This window comes from Paramisgurnus dabryanus, chromosome 11 (assembly GCF_030506205.2).
Source record: "Paramisgurnus dabryanus chromosome 11, PD_genome_1.1, whole genome shotgun sequence".
NCBI classification, from domain to species: domain Eukaryota; kingdom Metazoa; phylum Chordata; class Actinopteri; order Cypriniformes; family Cobitidae; genus Paramisgurnus; species Paramisgurnus dabryanus.
In genome coordinates this window covers 17814818-17837898 of record NC_133347.1, presented here as the reverse complement: position 1 = coordinate 17837898, position 23081 = coordinate 17814818, and the positions used below count along the sequence as shown (strand labels likewise).

The following is a 23081-nucleotide window of genomic DNA, read 5'->3' as shown; positions in this document are numbered from 1 at the left end:
CTTAGGAGAGTGTCTATACGGTCCCCGGGTCTTTTGATGTTGCAGTGTAAAGAGTCTGCCCTCTGCTGGCGAACTGAAGCATGGTAAATTGATAAGATTGTGTAAAACACAATTTTTTAAGATAAACTGAATTCATTATTTCTGTAAACGGATTATACACACATACTACACGTGAGTAGGAGTAGGGAGTAGAAAAAAATCCACTTTAAAATAATTTTACAGACTTTACTCACACAACTGTGTGAATTTAAATGACTCAAAATGCAGAACCAGCCACGAGCACCGCTTTAATGTTTATCTTTATATTATATTTGCGTAAAGATTTTTCAAAAAAGAGATATTCTTTTATTTGTCCACAAAAAGACAGCATAGAGTTTGGAATAACATATTAGACTAAAGTAAATAATGATAGACGTTTCATTTGATTGAACTAGTCCTTAACCACTGTGTGGCGCCAAAAATAGCTTGCACAATTTTTTAACTGTTTGTAGGGAAAATCATAAAGGGATCATACAAATCGATTTTTTTATTTTTGTACTAAAAATGGGTAGCTATTTTAACAGATGTTTACATATAGTCCACATGACACAAAAATAACTGAACAAAATAATCCAGTTGAAAAATCTACATACACTTGATATTAAGATATTGATGATCGTTTTTATGTTTTATGATTTTTGTGAATTTATTAGTCTCTTGTTTCAAACTGTCTATACTCTCTTCAAGAAAAACTGTCTCTTCAAGAAAAACTGTCTATACTCTCTTCAATATCAAGCCCGGCTCCAGATATGAGATGAAAGGTGGGCCAAGTGATATTCCAGGTGGGCCGGTCTTTAATGCTTTAATTGTATTTTTTTTTACATATTTAGGAACTATTTAGTAACTTTGTTAAAAAGGGGCAGTTCTTTTAAAATAACTATTTATTTACATCAACTAAAACAAACTAAAAATTTAAATTTTATCTGAAATGCTTTTTTTCTTAAGAATTATTCTCATGTCTGTTAATATAGTATAACATTACAGATTTTTGGCCAAAAGATTGGCTGTTATGTGGTGTGGGGCCAGGGTGGGCCAAGCTTCTAATTGGATGAGCCAAGCCCACTCTGGCCTTCCCTTTGAATCCGGGCCTGGTTGAAATTTATCTTTATACACCGGGGACATTTGAGAAAATCATACACAATTATTTCAAAAGATACAAACATTCAATGATCCTCAAGAAGGCAACAAAATACATTACGAGCCATGGGTATGTAAACCTTTCAACAGGCTGATTGGTGTCAATTGTGGAAATAACAAGGTCACATCTCTTATTTTCCCTTCTTGCCTCTGTATGGCCTTTTGGGAGACAAACTGTCTGTTATGTTAACAAGGTCTTGTCTCTTTACTGATATGATATGAGATAATTTTAAGGATGAATACTTTACATTATCAGCACTGATACAGGATATTTTGAAGGCCCGTGGATAAACTTCATTTTGTCGTCTCCCCATGAGAACAAAGTGGTCGTGAAGAGGAGCTTTCAAACATTTATAATTACATCATAGATCAAATAATGTATGTAAAAGAAATGTTTTCATACTACACAACTGCATACCTAAAAAGCCATGAAATGGATGCAGCTATTGTCAATTAGTGCAAACAACACAACAGTGTCAATACTTTATGTATATACATAGAGAACATATGTTCATCTTCCAATCTGCTCCTTCACATATTCCTCAAAGTTATGCTGGAACGCTTTACTCCGTAGGACCCATGTGGGAATGGCCTGCAAAATCCAGCCCTACAGATGAATGGAGTCATATTGATAGAGCACATTATAAAATGATACAATAATTTACAGTATAAAATTGAGCACAACACTTCTGTCAATACCAATATTGTATGAGTGATGCTTCCGTATGTTTGATCACCAGCCCTCAGATACTTTAGGGAGCTCCTCACAAAATCCTCAGCTGTAAATGTGACCAAATCTGGCTTTTGATATAATGTCATTGATGTTGAAACCCCGAATGGAGCCACTGTCTGAGAAAGGAGACTGATAATTCACAACATGCATTCAGTAAAAAACATGACTCTCTGTTATTGAGAGATTACAGCTCAGGCAAACAAATGAAGTAAAAGATAGCTTTAAAACCACAGAAAAAAAAACAATATAAAAATGTAGGTATTTATTCAAACAACTTGATATGCATGCTATTTTACTCAACCTGAATGATAATTCCCTTGGATCTATATTCTGCTTGAAGACCCTGTGAAAATCTCTCAACGAAAACCTGTAAGATAAAAAGTTGCTTTTAAATTTATTCATTGGTTTACAAATAAAAGAAAAACTATTTTAGGACTGTGCATGGCCCCATGTAAATACATAAAAAATAATGATTTGGCTTCTGGGTTTATAAGCAGTCTGCAAGGCTGTAACTGCATATTTAGGATCGGGTGAAATAGTATCAACCTTTGAAAAACCTATAGGCTTATACTCATCATCTAAATATGTGAGGGGTTACATATCTCTCTGTGGTCCTCCAGTATCTGTGGTGCCTACAGCTCTGCTGATTTGTGGGCTTGAGGTGAAAAAATATATTTATATTTTTTAGGCACACACAGCCCTTTTGATTCGTGAAACAAATGTTGGTATCCTGTTATAGTTTCCTTAAAATGACTATTATACACTCACCTAAAGGATTATTAGGAACACCTGTTCAATTTCTCATTAATGCAATTATCTAATCAACCAATCACATGGCCGTTGCTTCAATGCATTTAGGGGTGTGGTCTTGGTTAAGACAATCTCCAGAACTCCAGAATGGGAAAAGAAAGGTGATTTTAAACAATTTTGAGCGTGGCATGGTTGTTGGTCCCAGACGGGCCAGTCTGAGTTTTTCACAATCTGCTCACTTACTGGGATTTTCACGCACAACCATTTCTAAGGTTTACAAAGAATGGTGTAAAAAGGGAAAAACATCCAGTATGCGGCAGTCCTGTGGGTGAAAATGCTTTGTTGATGCTAGAGGTCAGAGGAGAATGGGCCGACTGATTCAAGCTGTTAGAAGAGCAACTTTGACTGAAATAACCACTCCTTACAATCGAGGTATGCAGCAAAGCATTTGTGAAGCCACAACACGCACAACCTTGAGGCGGATGGGCTACAACAGAAGAAGACCCCACCGGGTACCACTCATCTCCACTACAAATAGGAAAAAGAGGCTACAATTTTCACATAGCTCACCAAAATTGGACAGTTGAAAACTAGAAAAATGTTGCCTGGTCTGATGAGTCTCGATTTCTGTTGAGACATTCAGATGGTAGAGTCAGAATTTGCCGTAAACAGAATGAGAACATGGATCCATCATGCCTTGTTACCAATGTGCAGGCTGCTGGTGGTGGTGTAATGGTGTGGGGGATGTTTTCTTGGCACACTTTAGGCCCCTTAGTGCCAATTGGGCATCGTTTAAATGCCACGGCCTACCTGAGAATTGTTTCTGACCATGTCCATCTCTTTATAACCATCATATACCCATCATCTGATGGCTACTTTCAGCAGGATAATGCACCATGTCACAAAGCTCGAATCATTTTAAAAAATGAATTCTTGAACACGACAATGAGTTTACTGTACTAAAATGGCCTAGACAGTCACCAGATCTCAACCCAAAAAAAGCATCTTTGGGATGTGTTGGAATGGGAGCTTCATGTCCTGAATGTGCATCCCACAAATCTCCATCAACTGCAAGGTACTATCCTATCAATATGGGCCAACATTTCTAAAGAATGCTTTCAGCACCTTGTTGAATCAATGCCACGTAGAAATAAGGCAGTTCTGAAGGTGAAAGGGGGTCAAACACAGTATTAGTATGGTGTTCCTAATAATCCTTTAGGTGAGTGTACACATCTTTACTTCTTCGTTGACTGAAGGTAATACTGTGCTGGTCATATAATTAGAATATCAAAAAGTTGATTTACTTCACTAATTTTATTCAAAAAGTGAAACTTGTATATTATATTCATTCATTGCACACAGTATATTTCAAATGTTTATTTCTTTGAATTTTGATGAGGCTTTCTGCCTCTAGGATGTGAACGCACTCTGTAATGTTTGTAAAAAGGAAACCTGTGTATATTCTAATTTTCTGAGATCCTGAATTTGGGATTTTCCTTAGTTGTCAGTTATAATCATCCAAATTAAAAGAAACTTTTGAAATATGAGTGTGTAATGAATGAATATAATATACAAATTTTACTTTTTTTATGGAATTAGTGAAATATATAAACTTTTTGATTATCTAATTATATGACCACATTATTTTATCAGATAAGATTTAATCACATTTCTCTGTTTATGCTCATATCTTAGATTTAAACATTTGGTGGTTACCCATGCATAGTCTCTGTTAAAGTTTTTGTGTTTTTGAATTATTTTCTATAGTTAAGTTACGTGTAAATATCAGAATTGTCACGTCCATAATGTTGCTTCTTTCTCATAAATGCGCATACAAAACTTAAAATACAACAAATTAAATGTTATTTGAAGATCCATTCTTTCTTCATTTGTTGGGTACTGCATCTTGGCAGAAGTCCTACAAAGTATGTTGTCTCCCAAAAACTTGTCTGTTTTTGTCACATCCATAATGCATGCATTTCCTAAACGTAACTTGTAAACAGACTGATATTTTTTGTTGATGTGTGGATTATTTATATTTTAAGTTTTGACTGGAAATGTCACATCTATAATGGTGGAATTGCTTAGATACAGTAGTTACCAGATGTAAACTAGTTGTAGAAGTAAACACACAACCTGTCCACTTTCTGTATCTTTATATTTATCTGATTTTATTAAGAAAAGCAGAAACAAATACAAAGACAATAGGTAATATTACCGTTAAATCACAGTATGGCAAAAAAGACAAAACGACAAAGACTTTCAGCTTTGTCTCAAAGATTTACCTTAGATGCTGCATACAAGGTGTAAAGAGGGAAGGGTATTTTGGCTATGCCAGAAGACACATTCAAAACGGCTCCTCTTCCTCTAATTAAAATACAAACAGTCAGCATGTGTACAGTACTGAAAGAAAACTTTAATTACATTATTATGAGAAAATTGTGAGAAAGTCAAACCTTTCCTGCATTCCTGGTAGCACAATACTGCACATCTAAAAGCAAACCATAATGCGGAGCACTTCAATAAACCAATGCTTTCACGCAAACCTGTAAGATGCTGCAAGTACATATGTAAAGCCTTAACATTTATGACCCTGCCTGTGAAACCCAGGTAAAGTCATAAAGTGAAGAACATTCTATTAAATCTTGATCAATCTTTTATAGTGACTGAGTTAGGCCATGCTAAGTCAAAGATTGAAATCAATGAGTAAAATCAAACTTTGCTGCTCATAATCTCAGAAAGGGTCACATTGCAAATGCATTTCTATTCAAATAACCAATGCTTCTACTCACCTTAACCATAGCTTTCACATTGCAGTTTATAACATCATATATTCTCTATGTGAGGTCACCACATGAAATGTATAAATGACAATATCTGATAAACACACTTCTTAGAGCTAGTTGCAATATATAGTATTTTAACAATAAATGCTTTTATCATAACTTGTCTCACCTCTTCCAAACCTGCTGTTTCAAGCAGCCTGCAAGGTATTTGGTTGGGCAGAATGCCAACATTATTCACTGTGTAGGAATTTAAACATTTTCAAATTTAAAGCCAAGACAAACAACTGTAATGTGGAAATCTCTACACCCTCAGAAAAAAGGTACAAGACGGTACAAAAGTTGTCACTGGGGTGCTACCTTTTCAAAAAAGTATCTAAAGATGCATATACTTCAAAAGTACACATTGATACCTTTTATGTACATACAGGTTCCTCAAAGATACATACCTGTACCAAAATGGTATTAGGACCTTTTTAAATGGTACCACTCCAGTGAGAACTTTTTTACCTTTTTTCTGAGAGTGTAAGGATCATAATTTGAGAAAAATGAAGCCTGACCTAAAATACCAATATCCAGACCCTCTATACGTTCCATAATGTGTCCGTATATATTATCTTTGGTGAAGTCAGCAGCTATTACTTTGACCTGCACTCCTGTAGCAAGTTCTGTAATATCAGAAAAGATAAAATGTATGTTTAACTGACCCTAAAATCTACAGACAAACTGAAAAATTGATATTTCAACAGTGAATTTTTAACCTATAGTCCTGGCTGCCCTGTCGAGCTTCTCTTGATTTCTGCTGATGATGACCACATTCAAGCCGTATTTTGAAAGCTGCAGAAAAACAAGAGAAAGATGATCATTATTAAAAGGCATATAGTCATTGCTGCAATGCGTAGAGCCCGACACAATGCATTTTTGGGCACACTCTGATTGGTTATTTTCAACAAATATCAACATGGGTTTATTCTGGGTTTATTTAACCCAACTGTTGGGTTTGTCCCTTTTTTAGCAAATGTTAGGTTGAAAATAACCCAGAATTTTTTTGAGGCAGTTTTAAAATAACTTTAATATAGCTTTGATTTTGTCATAAATTGGTTACCTCTTGTGCATATGCTCTTCCTATTCCATCTGAACCTCCAGTGATCACTAAAACAGAAGATCAGATTTTTTAGAACCAGAAATGGGAAGTTATAAATAAGAATTTATTTTAATTGTACTGTCATTTAGCAGTCGTGTATATTTATGTTATCTTAAAGGGGACGTTTTACAAGACTTTAAGATGTTTTTTTTAAAGTTGTCCTCACGGTACATATGTGAATACACAGCTCAAACTACAAACTACCACATTAATCCTATAAACCAGTAATTCTCAAAGTGTGGTCCGCGGACCACTAGTGGTCCGCCAAACCCCCCCAGTGGTCCGCCAAAAGATGACCTATACTAGGCAAGTGTTTATACAATCGTCACTTATTTAAGTAGATTTCTAATGCACTTGCGAAATTGTGATATCAGTTCTTGCCATTCTGTTTTAATAACGTAAAAATGGATCGGTGGCTAAACCAAAGAGGGTCAAAATAAAAGATCAAGCATCAACTGAAAACAGCTAAAATCCACAGATCTATTAGTTTTGTAATGTACTAGTTTTTGTTTCATGTGTAAAATCCCTGTAATTCAGTGATTTTGGACATTAAGGGGAACATTTTTTTTTTCAGTATTTTATTGTTACCATAGTTACAACCATAGACTTCATATAGCCACCACCTCAGTTTTAAACTAATGGCTCTTTGGAATGACATTAAGTGGGACCTAGGCTGTTATACTATGTTTAATTGCAGTTTTTTTCACATGTGCAGTTTGTTGTTCATATTAAGCTGTAACTCATTTCACATTTACTTTTTCAAATGAAATAAAATTCATATAATAATTTCTGAACATAGCATTGCATTTGTTTTTAAAATTAGTTTTTGACTTGAAACAGTTGCATATTAAACTTAAACTTAGCTTATCCTTCCTTGTTTGTTGTTTTTTCGGGGAGTGTTAGAGTGGGATTCTGTTAGCTGGTCCTCAGAAAAAAATTGGAAGATAAAGTGGTCCTTGGGCTGAAAAAGTTTGAGAAACACTGCTATAAACCATATGCGACTTTATAGGTGCAAGTAAAAATGTGCAATTTTTGGGTTTGTCCTTAAAAATGCAAATGGAATGATGAAATGCAAAAACTGATCGCCATGATGGTGGTTTGTTGAAATTAAAACTCCATTGTGCTTTCAATTATTTTCTCTCTCTTTCCCTACACTAAATGGCAGTGCTGTGGATGGATAGTGCCACTTAATGATATAATAAGATCCCCATTTGACATTACAAGGGGAGCCAAATTTAAATTACCAATTTTTTTACATGCTTGCAGAGTATGGTTTACCAAAACCAAGCTACTGGGTTCTTTTTCACATTTGCTAGGTTGATAGAAACACATGGGACCCAATTATAGCACTTAAACATGGAAAAAGTCAGATTTTCATGATGTGTCCCATTTAAGCCTAACAAAGCCACATGTGTTGCCAGATATTCTCTCTTGTGTATGAATGCTTATTCAAATATGCAAAAATAAAATAAAATAAAAAATAATAATAAAATGTGACCCTGTCTGTAAAGTCCAGGCTAAAGTCTCATAATCTGATTATGAAAATAGGAGCATCAAATTTGATTTCACATTTGACGACCTTCAATATTAAAGACATCAAGGTTATATTTTCACAGAATATTTTTATACTACACTGTAAAAATTCCTTGTTGCACTTACATTTTTAAGTTTAATCAATTTGAAATTACTATTCATTTCAACTTTCTTGACTAATTTTGAAATTTAAAGATTTAAGTGCAACAAGAATTTTTTTTACAGTGCATAGGATGATTTTATGTAGGCTAGAAAACAATAAATGACATTCTTGGGATTTCACAGACTGAGTCACAAATGTATCTTTATTTTTATACTGTACATAATTGCGCTACTCAATAAATCACATCAAACCTGAATATAACCTAAATCATTTTATGTTCTACCAGCTGCAAATATATATATCCACCTCTTGTATTACAGAAAATATATCAATAGTTTTCAGAACAAGATGGTCTATCTGCTATCTGCACTCTCTCTGAAAATCTCACACACTTCAGAAACAAACTTGGTTTGTTTTAACATCATGTACTTGAACAGACTCCGTGTACCCAGCAATTCAATAAACAGGGAACGCAAGGGTGCATTTATGTGAAAAGTCATCTGCTCTGAGCTGCCACTAAGAATCATTACTCTGCATGAGAAGTTCACATTATAGGTGGTAAAAAAACGGGAGAAAGGGGAGGGGGGTTGACCGTAGGTTAGCCGGAATAATTTAAAGGAAATGATGTCACATGTAATTACTGCCATCATGCTTTTATTGCTTTGACACCCCACAAAGGCCAAAGGTTTGAGCTAAAGTCCGTGCGGTCTCTTATTTGTGACAAGATGGTTTTTTATGTCTTTCTAACTTGTTTCCCAAGCTTCGTTCTTTCTTTGCACCAATGTTCTTGACGCAAGAAAGTACAAGTAGTACCCTGCTTTACAATGAAACCTCTGGGAAATCGCAGCTATGTATATTGAATGTCTTAGAAGCTATGCAAATGTGGACAATCCCATCTTCTTGTTGAGTTTTTTTGTATAATTCAACAAATGGGATGTAGTTTCAGGCATTCAGTTCAATAAACCGAGCTCACTATTGCATAACCAAACTCTTTTATTATAATCATTTGTTCAAGTGAAAGGAAAAGTACTAAACATGCTAGAAACACCATGGTGAGAAACATTGCACTATAGTGATGCACACACACACAAACACACATCAGGAAGAGTTTTTTAAAGCCTTAATGTGAAAGAATGCTTACAGAATGAGAGAAAAAAGTAAATTTGATTTCAAATGGACAGGAACCACCATTCAAAACTCAAAAGAAATGAATAGAGTAATAATGTGTGCTAGAACATACTGTTCTAATTGCCTTTTGTTCTTGGTAATTCTCGGTGCCAAAATGGAATGGAAAGAAAGCTTGGGAAAAAGCGTCTGGAATTGTTTTTGTAGCTGACGGTGTATACACAGTGTAATTTCAAGTGCAATATAGGAAGACATTTTCTCTTTAGCAGACAATAAAAGTGCAATTTTAGAAACAAGATCCTCTGAGGGATAATGAAAAGTGAGATGAGAAACCTGCTCCTGGGCCACAGGCCGAGAACTATTGCTGTGCGTATACTAGGAGGCAAATAGTGGAACAGAACCAAATCTGCGCATGCTTGTATAAGAGTGACATCAGACTTTTGTAAATGTAACCCAACTTGTGTGCACGGCCCTAGCAATGCCAAGGTCACAGGTTCGATATCCAGGAAATGTATGCTGCTAAAATGCACATTTTGAATGCACTATACGTTGCTTTGGCTATAACCATCTGTCAAACACAAGAACTTGAATACTTAAAGGCAATACAGTATCAATCATCATTTGATTGCTGAATAAAGAGTCCCATAGTAGAGCTTTGTAATGTTTGTATTTTTTTTTATACAAATCAGTGCATGAGTTGCAACTGCATCATCACTATAAAATCTTTATAATATAATCTGTAAAGTTTAATAAGAATAAAAATGTAGACTTCTACAGAGAATGCATGCAATAATACATTTAAGAAACAAGGTCAGAATTTTAAATACAGAAAAAAAACTTGTTTTCTCACCTGCCCATTTTCCCAGAGAGGTCATAAAAGACTCAGGAAGAGGATAGCAGAGCTTCGGGGCAAGCACCATGACAAAACATATTAGTTTCACTCCAAAAAGCATGACAGTGCAAGTTCCAGCCAAAATTAAGATAATCTCAGTTAATGTCATGGCAGAGTCTGAAGGCTTATCTCAAGACTTAAAGTTAGTCCTTTCTGCTAGCTTAGTACCTCTTTTGACTGCCACGATTCTCCTATTCTCTCATCTAATCTGGCCACAAGCTTCAAAACACAGTGCTGACAGCCCCTTCAGCCAATCAGAATCTTGTCTGCCCCATTTAACCAGGACATTATTCACATTCCTGATATGTTGTGTTTGTGTGTTTTGGAGGAAGTTTTGTTCCCCATTTTCAAATAAAGTCAATTTAAGTGACTTACCTTGTATTTCACACTTATTAAAAAAGACTCAAATAGAGTTAAAAATGTGGCAATAATGTTGACTCATATTGGACTGAAAATAGGGATAGTGCTATAAGAAAGTGCAGTAAATTGTGCATAAATAAACAAAAAAGCACTTTTTATTATTTCTATATGCCACAACATTAAAAAAAAACATAGTTTTGCCTTTTTTCTTTATTTAAAATTCTGACCTTGTTTCTTAAATTTATTCTTGCATGTGTTCTCTGTAGAGGTCTACATTTTCATTCTTAATAAACTTGATGATTGATACTGTATTGACTTGATATAAAAATATTCAAGTTTTTGTGTTTGACAGATGGTTATAGCCAAAGCAACGTAATATAGTACATTCAAAATATGCATTTTAGCAGCATACATTTCCTGGGTATCAAACCGACCTTGGCATATAGCTAGGGGCTTAAACACATAGATTAAATACCATAACACTCCAGCTTACTGGGTATTTTACCACAGAAACATTTGACCTTTTGGTTTCTTTTTAGGCATATCCCCACTGATTTTTCAGACGCATACATTTGAATGGGAATTTCTTTTAGTGATATTTTTGGTAGTGAACAGAGTTCATGAATCATGTTCTTTTGTGACTCACATGGAAAACATGAAATGTTTTTGCTTATAGACATTAACCCTACTGAAAAATCCAGCTAAGACCAGCATACCCTTATGAAAATATTACTAAACCATGGTTTTGCTGATAGTAATCAATACAACATAAAACTATGGTTACTACACTTTTACCACAAAAAAAAAACCATGGTTAATTTTCGTTAAAGCTTGTAGCTGGTTTAAGGTGGCAGCAGCTGGTTTAAGTCCAGCTAGACCAGACTAAAAGTGGCCAAAACACAGCTAGACCAGCTAAAACCAAGCTGGGAGACCATTTTTTAGTAGGGAAGCCAGATATCATTGTTTATGGTTTACCTTTTATACACATTGTATATTATCTGCCATTTTGCTTAGTTTATTTAAATTAATTGGTATAATAAGCATCATAATGATCATAATTTTTTAAATCAGATTAATTAATGTTATGTATTTAAGGTCATATTTTTTCACTGCTTGACATTTTAATAATTAAACGTTTATGATTATTGGTTATCTTGTGAACTAAGTCTTTAAAGTCCTCAGACCCACTTTATTCTTAGCAGTATGATAATAAAACACGCATGACAACTAATCACGAGACCCAAAAGAACCAATGAGATTCGATGTAATGGTAACTGTGGATACGCAACGATGATACATAATTTAAAAATATTAAACGTACATGTTGCCTCAGAAGACATCATAAACCCACTTCAGAGTCAGAGTCGTTTGAATTACTTTAATATAAAAAGACTCTCATATAGGAGGTTAACACCACAGCATTTTAATATAACTGAAAATCATCTAGGACGGCACGATGGTAAGTAAATTATGAGATAATTTTCATAGTTATTTTAACTAACGTTGTTGTTTAATCGGCTATAAGACTCTCAAAACGGTATTTAAGCTCACCGCCATCTAGTGGCCTTTTCCCTTTCTCATGCTCTCAATTTATTAGGTACGAAAACATATGTAGCTTGTCTTTCACCCTTCAATGTAACATTAATTGCCAGAAAATACTGTGCTAAGTCTACAAACACAAAAGTTAAACTCTTTGCTCTGTATTTACTGAAGAAAGCGCTGCCGTTGTTTTACAGAATAAAGGCCTTGTTTGACTGCCCACTCAGAAATGGCTTAAACCTGAATGGGTGTATTGAATATTTTCTGCCTCATTACCCAGTCATTGGCAACCAGTTTGGTATATGACCTAAGAGAGATCTTTTGGCGAGCTGAAGTGGTTTGAAAACTTTTTTCCAGGCAGGCGAGCCAAAAGGCTCAAACTAGACACATATTTGCATTATGGCGATCCAACAGTAGAGGTCGCTATTCACCAATTTTAGTGTGTTTTTGTGTGCTTCGTAATGCTTAATGTACTGTCTATGTAAAGTCTTGACTTTAAATAAAGAATTGACTTTACATAGAAAGCGTAAAGTATGCAGAGCAACATTTATACGTAGTAGTTCAAATTATTAAACTTAAATTAAAATTAATCATTTATATACTTGATGTTACATATATATTCTCATGCTGCATTGCCTTTAACAATAACTCGTTAATCATTGTGCAAACAGCTATCCAATAAAACTAATGGTACAAAATTCGTCAATTCGACTGAGGCACAATGTTGTAAAACAGCGCCAAAGGATGAGCTCAACGGGCTTGCTGCTTTGTTTCTCTTCTGAACGTGCCTCGTGTCGCGCGCAGGTGGCTAGCACTCGCCAAGGCTGTTATTACGTAACAACTCGACCATTACCTGACCATTTGTGAGACAAACCCACCACATTATTTGTAATAATATACTCATATCCAACGTATTTACATCTTAACTGTGACTAATATTATAAAATACAGAATATCGATGTTATGAACGCAGTGCATCAAAACTCCTTACTTCTCCCAACAACGACCCCCTCACGTTCCTAGTTGTATACATACATACATTCCACAAAAACACGAAACTAGGCTAATAAAAGGCAAAAGCATGTTGCCATTGAGCCTACACTTTGGTAAAACGGGACATGACATTACTCCGTACCGTCGGGCTTGTCTCCACTGGTTCTGTACCGTTTTTTTTCCGTACACGGAAAGCTCCTGCCCCCTGATCCCTCAAGCGCCCGGATGCACACACACAGCAACAGTCAGTCAGTCAGCCGCCAGTCAGGATAAACATGGTCGCCGGAGCTGAAGGAAGCGTTTAGCAATCTCAGCGCTAAATATTCGCTGCTTAATTTATAAGCAGATACTCTCAGATTCATTGTCTGGATGATAAGCCTCTTCGGAGCACTGAATCCTCATCTTGGTGAGTAAGAGCCGCGTCATTGACTAGTGTCGTACAGCCAGTGATTACTCAATGAGATCCACGCTGTAGGGACATTTCTGTAAAAACCACGCGTTTGGGAATGATAAAGGCCCGGTCCGTACTGTTACTTTGTTGCTTGTGCCTGACTCTGTGTAGCTACATATGGTTTGAAACGCGAGATTGTCTAAATGAAGTGATTGTATAATAAGGGATTAAAGTGGGGGTTACTTAGGCTCGGATTGGTACGACTGTAAAGGTATGTTATGCTGTAATTTGTTTCCCAATACAAAGGGTGATCGTTTTGACCGGAATCCGGATTTGTTTTATTTGTGTTGATTCGCTTTTGATGAGGGCACACGAGGCAGGCAAGAGATCCAATGGACAGGCTGCAGTGATTCACGAGACGGTGTACACGTGATTGTCGAAACGATTTGTAACGTAATAACACTCGTGTTTACGGTAAACAGTTTTTACACGACACAACAATGACATTATGCCATAATGTAGCGGCTAAATCACTGTATAGCAATGAATGTGGTCGATGGTAAACGCTTGTTAAAAACCAGTGTGTCTGGAGCCCACGACAGTGTTATGTCTGCTATCTCCAATCTGTACTGGAACAAGTCAGATGTAGGCAACATGATGACAAGTATTACATAGTATTCAAATAAAAGTCAAATATATTGCAAGGCCTATTTACATATCATTTTGTGGAATGTCAGATAGTTGTGTTTTTATGGATCTAAAAGCACTAAACAGATGGCAGCTTCTGCAAAGTTCACACATTTTCCTGTAGACATGAATGGACTGAATAATATAACTGAATACCAAACAACCAAGCATTAGAAACTGGTATTAAATGTTTCACACACCCTCTGTGCATGTGAATGGTAAAAATTCTGTATTTCAACAAGAGGCAACATGTGAAATTGCACGTGCATGCATGTGTACATATCTTAATAGAATCAGACAGCAAAAGCCTCTCGGTGTTTATGTACCAGTCAGCCTAGAACAGATAAGTGTTTGCTGAGTTTACCAAAAACAATGGTCAGGTTGAGATCTGCCCAAGTTTAGTACAGTTTATTCATAAACACTTCAGTTAACCTGAACTGAGGCAAATGGTAAAAAACGTATGAAGCCAATACGATTTGGCTATTTCACACACCACTCATTTAATGTCTGGGGTGTTGAGGAAACTCCTGGATCAGGACGTGTATAGTGAGTTATACTTTTAATTAAGTTTCCACGATACAGCGTGTGAATACCCATCTTCCATGCTCCCTGTTGGTATTCTCACAATACTTTCCATACGCTCCCTCCGAGCTTTGAATGCCGTTACTTACAACACAGCCTTGTGTGTATCCCCGACAACATTCGGCTTTTTAGTTGGTATGTTAAAGGTGGGCATGATGCCCATTTGAAAGACCCATGGCATTACTATACGAACAATAAGTCGTTGATATAACCGAGGAACTGCTTGGGAGGTGCTCTTTTAAACACAATGGGTAATTCTCTTTTGTGAGAGGACATGATGGTTTTGTGAAGATGAACAGGTTATGGAACCGATTGTAACAGAAGGTGGAGTCCACATTCTTTGTGGCTCACCTCAAAGCAATAATTTACTTTACAGAGAAATGACATAACCAGAAGGAGGGGAGGTGATCATAATTTTTTCTTAAAATAGTAACGTTTTTAAAATGTAAACAAGAAACATGTGATGTTATGGCTTTGCATACTAGAACAGGCTGAGTTTACAATTTGCTTGTCTCCTAGCTATCACCAAGATGAATGTGCTTTTAAATAAACACTTTAGTTAGTGACCATGGCATGGTTTATGACCAGGTTAAGTGGTGTTAAGAGTTAGATTGTTGTAAACATAAAATGAAATGCCTGAAATGCACATGAATGTTCATGGCGCCTCTTGTTTAGACTTTTGATTAATTTTAATTGAACGCTCCAATAAACTTGGTCATGGAATCTGCAGTAATTCTCCACAAAATCTGATGTTTATACCTAAAGAAACTGAGGATGAGCAGATGCCGAATTATTCTAGACATGAAACAAAGTTCTGCCTTGTCTGTGCGTATGTACTATAATATGTATAAAGAGGTTGAGTGGGTTTGTTTGTTAGGGTCTTTTTTGTCTGCTTGTTGTCTGGCTGTCACTCCTCTGCAAGTGGCACCAGTCCCAGATGACATTGTGACACTGCTCACACACTGGGACCGTGGACAAAAATCTTTGACCTGTCAGTTCATAGTCCGCAGCTCTATCACGCATCTGTCGTCATTAAATCATCATGAATTCAAACCATTCTGCCTCTTAAAACAGCTTTGATACAACGTAGGTCCGTAAGCAGTGTTATCATATTTGTAATTGTAATTTCTATTGGCATATAGGATAATGTATATAAAGATAGGTTATTTAGTGCACTAGAAGTTGTTTTAGCAACAGTCACAAATTTGTAAGAATTTAATTGAGGCCTAGTCCACATGTTAATGGGTATTATAAACAAAGTTTTCCCCTCCTTCGTTAAAAAAAAATCGTAGTGTTAAGCGCTGTCAAGAGCATGCCAAACCAACAGATGGCAATATATCCCTCATCGAAAAGCCATGTTGGCCTATCAGAAGCCATTGCAGAGTCTTGTCTTGGCACAAACAACAATGTCACAAACCAAAAACTCTGGTTTCACCAGCTACACGAGAACGCAGCAACCGGAGCTTCTGAAAATCTTCATCCTAGCAGAAATTTTCATAAAAGTTCGGTTTCAGTCACCTGATACTTTGTTTGCATGTGGACGTATGGCCAAATCGCATAGAAAAAGGAACAGTTTTGACAATACCTGTGTACGTGTGGACAAGGCCTGAGACAAAAATGTCAAAATTTCATAACCAGTCAATTGTAAAAAAGTTTTTTAAATGTCACGTTCTTTCTGATGTAATTTTTTTAAACGCTAGTTAGTGTGTAATGTTGCTATAATAGCATAAATAATATCTGTAAAATGATAAAGCTCAAAGTTCACTGCCATGCGATATATTTTCTTTAACCGAATTCCCCTTTCAAAGCCTACAGCGAATGGCCGGTTTGGACTACAGCTCTCTTCTTCCTGCTTTAAAGCTCCCGTTCTTTCTGTGTTTTTAAAGCTTTGATTGTGTTTATAATATAGTGCGCAAAATAACATGTTCATGTTTCACAAGTAAAAAAAAACCTTTTTCACCCAATTTACTTATCTGTATAGCGCTGTTTTCACTGTCCTCAAAACAGGCTGATGTCTTCCTTGTTCTATGAAGTCCCTCCTTCAGAAATACGTATCGAGTTCTGATTGTGTAGTTTGTTTAGTGTGTTGTGATTCGATAGCAGCTTAGCTTAGCCAGAGCTTAGCTGGCGACTGATGTATTCCTGTGGGTGGAGTTTAGTCAAAAAACTGTTCTACTGACGTCATTAAAGCAGGAATTGAGGACTGTAGTCCCAACCGGCTGTCCGCTGTTGGCTTTGAAAGAGGAATTCTGTTAAAGAAAATATATCGCCTGGCAGTGAACTTTGAGCTTTATCATTTTACAGATATTAATAATGCTCTAACAGCAACATTAAACACCAACTTGGGTTTAAAAAAGGGGATCAGGAAGAACGTGACCTTTAATGATGTCAGTAGAACAGTTTTTTGACTAAACTCCGCCCACAGGAAAACGTCAGTCCCCAGCTAAGGTAACGGCAAGCTAAGCTGCTGACAAATCACAACACACTAAACAAACTACATAATCAGAACTCATTACGTATTTCTGAAGGAGGGACTTCATAGGACAAGGAAGACATCAGCCCGTTTTGAGGACAGTGAAAACAGCGGTATACAGATAAGTAAATTGTGTGAAAAATACAGTGCTTTTTCACAAGTGAAACATGAACACATGTTATATTGCGCGCTGTAAACACAATCAAAGATTCAAAAACATAGAAAGAATGGGACCTTGAAGGATTTTACATTCCATTTACATTAACACATTTGGCAGATGCTTCTATCCATAGCGATTTCCAGTGCATCACACAAGGTGTACATTTTATCAGTATGCGTGTTCGCTTGGGATAAAACCCATGATGACCTTAACATAGCTTACGCAATCCTCTACCAATTGAGTAACAGGAACACTTAAACATAAATAAAGCTTATACTGAGTGAATTGCGTGTAAGGCAATTGGCAAAACCCTTTGATGTGTCCCGCCCAACTTCCTGTTTTAATAAGGAATGCATTAAGAAAATGACATCAAGTAATTTCTTTTAATGACAAATTGGTTGGTACATTAGTAGCACAAGGTTTCTTCATTGGCATTTCTTAACCATTCACAGGTCTTATTAGGACATTTGTCCCGCTGAGAGCTGTGTGGGTGAATGACATTTAACAGAGTAACACCTAACCGTTGCAACTCATTCAGGCTGGGAAATGTGAACAGGAATCTCTAAAATAATATTTTCCGTAAGAGTCCGTCCAAGCCCTCATTATTCACACTAACACCATAGAGACAGCAAAGTGCCCATCTAAAAATATCAAATTACTGCCTGGCAGACTAGCGCAGGAGTGATACTTTAAACACAAGAGGGTGTCTTTGTGCAGTGTGTTCTTGTTGATATTCCTTTGAAGCGGTTTTGCAAGTATTATGGTTGATGATACAATATATATATGTGGACAGCTGGTTGCTCTTTTTTTTCTCTACGGCCTCATGTGTCACGACTATTTCCAGCACCCCAGGGTCAGGCTAACGCTTAGGAAGTGAGCACCCTGCTATCAGTGCAAGAACAGCTATTGACCGACATTTGAAACCATTAATGTCTCTATTGGGAGGTGTATAGGAAGTATAATATGCTTCATTGTGGGCTATTTTGGGATATTCATTGACGTAGACTACATGTGATAAACTTTGCAGACTGAAAATGTAAGCAAAAATATTATTTATTCTTCAGGTCAATTAATTTTCAATTTAGTTCAGAAGTGAATTTTGTCAATTTATAGCAGATAAAAAAAGTATTGTATAAAGAAAATATGTATGGTTCTGACCAAGGTTTAAGCGACTTATGGTCTTTAGGTAAGTGGGCTTTTTAAAACTCTGTTGTGACATACCAGCTGGTGGCCCTTTGACTGTGACTCATAATAGCCACATCAATGTGATCAGACCCCATGACCAAACTTACAGCTAAAGTTCAAAATCATTTACGTACTCAAATAGGAGACACTGATTGTTTCCCTTATTTCAACATTAATCTATTGCATTGCCATTGCAACAACGTTCAAGTTATCAAATATCCCTTCGCAATTTAGCGTCACCAGTGTCTTTGCATAATGTTGACCAAATTTGGTGACAATCACATAGGGGCTGTTTACACTTGGTATTAAGATGTGTTTTCATCGATCGGATCACACAAGTGGACGAGAGAGACACATTAATACGTTTACACCTAAATCCGTCTCTTTTATCCACTAGGGGATGGTCTGTGAGACGGTGGGCGAGTCTCTCTGCTGTCATTCAAATGCCGGCGCGAATGATTATGAGTTTATATGGACGCAAACTAATATTATGTCGGAATCCACTGCTTGTTTAGCAAGTAAACATGCTGCACAGAGTTTTGTACGTGTGTATGTAAGAGCTTTCTCTGAATTTTCAGCGCAATTGATGAAATAGGATCGCGCATAGGGCTGGGATAAACGATTATTTTTTTAACGATTAATCTAGCGATTATTTTTTCGATGCATCGATTAATCTAACGATTCATTTTGTCAGTCCGATTCGACTTCGATTCGATTCGATTCTCGATTATCTCCTCATTAATTAACTAATAGCAATTTATACATGTTGATTTACATATCTGAATGTAAACATTTCAATATATCTTTATTGCTCTTAAAATTTCAAAATAAAAAAAGACTATACAAGTGCAAAATAATGCATTCTTAGACAGAGGTAGCATTCAATAAAGCATTTGTACTGTACATACTGTGCAGTTAAGTAACCGTATAAAAATCTCAAGTTCAAATGACTTTATTTTACATGCATTTATGAGCAAAACCTCTTCAATGTGCCTTTTGATGGTCTGTGTAATTTTTATAACTAGATTTGTTTAATCCACATTGTTTTCGTGCTGTTCTAGTCCATGTAATGACAGATATAAACACAATTATAGACTTAAGAAGCACATATATTATTAAATGTCTTTCTCTTAAGTTTGTTAAGATAGATTAGGACTCATTTACTGTTGGACAGAGAGTGAATGAAAGCGCAGTCTTCTGGCAACAGTGACATATTTCATTGCTTTCTGTTAAATTGCTCAAATGACTGTTTAAAACACACTTGGCATCACATTCATGATTTTATGGTAAAATGACACTTTTTCGCGTAAATCCACGAGCATTTAAACCATAAACAAAGCACTTTCACTTTAATTGAGCGTGAGCAGCGCAGCAGAACCACGCAGAAACGATTGCAGCACTGTTGCTACAGAGCCGCCCAAGTATTTGCAGCTGGCTCCGACCTCCGTTTATATCCGTTTCGAGCCGCGAGCTCGCGCTGCTCATGCGGCGGGGTGCATTTGTTAACATGGGCGCTGATAAAACCACGCGCCGCGCGGACGCAGGCACTGCTCAACCTTGCTGTGTGAAACCGGCGTGGACTGAAGCCAATTGCGTTGCTACTACTGCGCCGCCTTTTTGGGTCTGAGGAATCGACGCGCATATTGTGCGTCGACGTAGTTTTTGCGTCGACGTCGTCGATTACGTCGACGCGTTGTCCCAGCCCTAATCGCGCAACTTTCAAATTTTTTCAAAACGAAACTACGGAGATCAGCCGCTTTAGTTGTATCAATGAAAGGCTAAAAATAGCGCTGTTCACCGTATGTTCACGCCAGAAGTCGAAAAAAGATGTAAAACTTGCGTTTAATACCTCAGATTAGATAAATGGGCGGAGAGAAGGCGGTCGCGTGTGGCTGTTCGAACACATTCAACCACATATGCGTTCCGCAACTCCAAAGCGATCCGATCGAAAGTGGTTTCGACTACCTCTGGATGTGGTTGAAAGTGGTCGAAAGTGGACGAGTTCAAAACGTTTTGAACACCATTTACACTTGGCATTAACGATGTCCACTTGTGATCCGATCGACGAAAACGCATGTTAATGCCAAGTGTAAACAGCCTCATAGATTGTACTGTTCACTGCATGCAAACATGGCAGACTTCCTGTTGGGTAGTGCTAATAAATGTCAGCGCAAAAGTAACTTGGATGCAATCAAGAAAAATACATGTAAAAATTGTATATAGTGTTTGTAGAAACGTTTCGTACATGAATGCACAATTTGTGCACCAAGTTTATTTTGCACGTTACAGGGGAGCTGCAGAGCCCCCCCTCCAACATGCACAAGCAAACCCTTGCCCAATGGCCAATGACTCTAATGTGTCTAAGAGTTTTTGAACATGTTAATTACCTCTAAATGCCCTGAAACTTTGATAGCAAACCTTAGAAAAACTATAAGAGCTTTCGCGTTTTTAGGATTTATTAGCAAAGTGCTATTGATCGTACAAAAGTGAAAAGACATTAGATGCATTTTAATGTGATTTAGTTATTTCTGGTACTAAAAATAAACTAGGTGTCTTCTGGCTGTTTTTAGTGGTATGAGCATGCTCCACTTGAGACTTGTTGTTGTGAATGAGCTGTTATTTGCACATGTTGTGGTAATAGGTGGTCGTCCTAAGGCAGAAACCACTTGAGATGTTAGGAAGCCTCAAAATGGATGAATCATGAATGATTAAGAAACTGGCTTGCATGCCGGTCTAAGAGCAAAACATCTCTAGATAATTTGCAGAAACATGTAACCTCATTTATTTAAAAACTTAATATACATAATCTTGAAAGATATTCACCTTCATTTGTGCTTTACAAACATTTGAGCATCCTAAATTGATTACTGACAAATGTAGTTGCATATTCATTTTTTAATGGATGTATCAAGGCAACAAATCGTTACATCCCCAGGCATTTTCAGGCTGCCCTTTTGTCTTAAAATCCCTTGAGATGCTGTAAACAAACCGATAATAGAGACAGACAAAACTGTAAAAACACACCTATGATGCGATGTACTCTGTGGTTTTTCAGTTTGTGTGCTACACTGTCTCAACAAAAGAGTCAATGTTAAATTACATGCTGTGCGCATCCTTTGTTTGTTTACAGATTTACCTTCACAAACCGCCCATATATTATCTCCCACGATTCCCGATTCATGAACAGACTTGTTTTTATGACCACCACGGTGCCACAGGACAAGTTAATAAAATTGTTGTAACAACGCATGACGTTCTGCCGGTACCGCGCTCGGTCTGAGTCAAGGCTGTGTACATGTGAGAGAAATGAGTCTCAGAATTGCTTATGACAGTCTGACGGGCTGTCACCCCCTTTTGTCGACTCTCATCATTGGAGATAGAGTTTCCAAAACTGCAGTTTTCACCTATAGCTACAGCTTCAGCAGACGATGACTGATTGGTTCTTGGCTATTTTGAGCTGAAGTGATGCACGACCTGAGGCTGGTTTGATCGGTTTGGGGACTACAGATGTCCCTCAAGTGTCAGTGGCGTGGGACGCTCTGTGATGTGCTAGAGGGGCTTCTTCGCTCTTCGTGTTCTGGCTGTTGTGTTTTGTTTGAAACTGGAGAGGTGGGTTGTGAAATAGGGGCACATGATAATGATATCATCACGCTGAAAGCACTTATTGTTCCAATGAAAGAAAGAAAGGCTATAAGAAAGAAAATGTTTATTACTGTAATGGGATTTTGAAATCAAATGTTATTCCATTGTTCTCTGATCAGGATATTAGCATATTGCTGTCAACATATTTATTCTTTATTACTGATATGGCAAAGTTTTAGTATTTGTACACTATAAACAAATCTGTAGCTTTTCTGTAAAAAATAAGGGAAACATGTAAACAACTTTGCTGGTGAAATTGCAAACAATACAGTGGCATTTTCTTTTTTATTACAGCAAAGTTTTGTACATTTCACATTTTTACCATAAAATATATATGGTAATTCATACATTTTACTTTCAAAAACCGTACTTTTTTATTTTTTACCGTAAAATTAAATGTAATATTTTGTAAAATCTATTACAGTTTCTAACCATAAATGTCAGTTTTTAAAAAAAAAAAAAAAAGTTTTTTAGCGCCACGGGTTTTACCATAGCATTTTCTACAGTGTAATGGGTAGGGCTGTCATGGTTATAAAATTTGTCTGACAGTTAATTGTCTACTAAATTGTGGCGATTATGACGATTGTTTCTTTTATTGCTTTGACATTTAATTCTCATACATTTTTTGGTTTGTTCATGAAATAATTTTTTCACACATTGGTGTGATTATTTAAAGTAAATATTTTGCAAAGTTTAAATTTTGTCATTTACATTTACATTTTGTCATTTAGCAGACGCTTTTCTCCAAAGTTTACCTGGCAGTAAATATTAATACACATAACACATATTTACAAGTAATTCTTTAACTCTTTCCCCGCCAGCATTTTTCA

The 23081-nt window shown here is 36.5% G+C and overlaps 2 protein-coding genes across 6 annotated transcripts in view; one reads left to right on the top strand and one right to left on the bottom strand.

The window, feature by feature from the left end:
* Nucleotides 1-332: 332 nt before the first annotated feature.
* Nucleotides 333-10722, bottom strand: hsd17b3 (hydroxysteroid (17-beta) dehydrogenase 3). 4 transcript variants are annotated; one of them, XR_012337942.1, is made up of 11 exons: nt 10198-10722; nt 6548-6594; nt 6204-6279; nt 6003-6110; nt 5615-5682; nt 5452-5496; nt 5116-5215; nt 4945-5024; nt 2211-2276; nt 1876-2038; nt 333-1783 (listed from the first exon to the last, which is right to left on the bottom strand). XR_012337942.1 is itself a non-coding variant. In XM_073816233.1 (11 exons), exons 1-11 carry the CDS (start codon nt 10346-10348, stop codon nt 1688-1690), a joined length of 987 nt encoding a protein of 328 aa, XP_073672334.1. In that variant the 5' UTR covers nt 10349-10694; the 3' UTR covers nt 333-1687. The 4 variants fall into 4 exon arrangements, 3 of the variants coding, with proteins under 3 accessions (XP_073672334.1, XP_065103274.1, XP_065103275.1); XM_073816233.1 differs by having other exon boundaries at nt 1876-2025; nt 10198-10694; XM_065247202.2 differs by having other exon boundaries at nt 1876-2025; nt 4945-5026; nt 5116-5150; nt 10198-10683.
* A 2561-nt stretch (nt 10723-13283) lies between these two features.
* The window catches only part of slc20a2 (solute carrier family 20 member 2), a 36190-nt gene continuing 26392 nt past the window's right edge, over nt 13284-23081 (top strand). Inside the window, exon 1 of one of the 2 annotated variants that reach the window (XM_065247201.2) lies at nt 13284-13537. The gene's annotated coding sequence lies outside the window, so the exon portion shown is untranslated. The remainder of the gene's footprint in view (nt 13538-23081) is intronic. The other variant, XM_065247199.2, reaches the window with a different exon arrangement.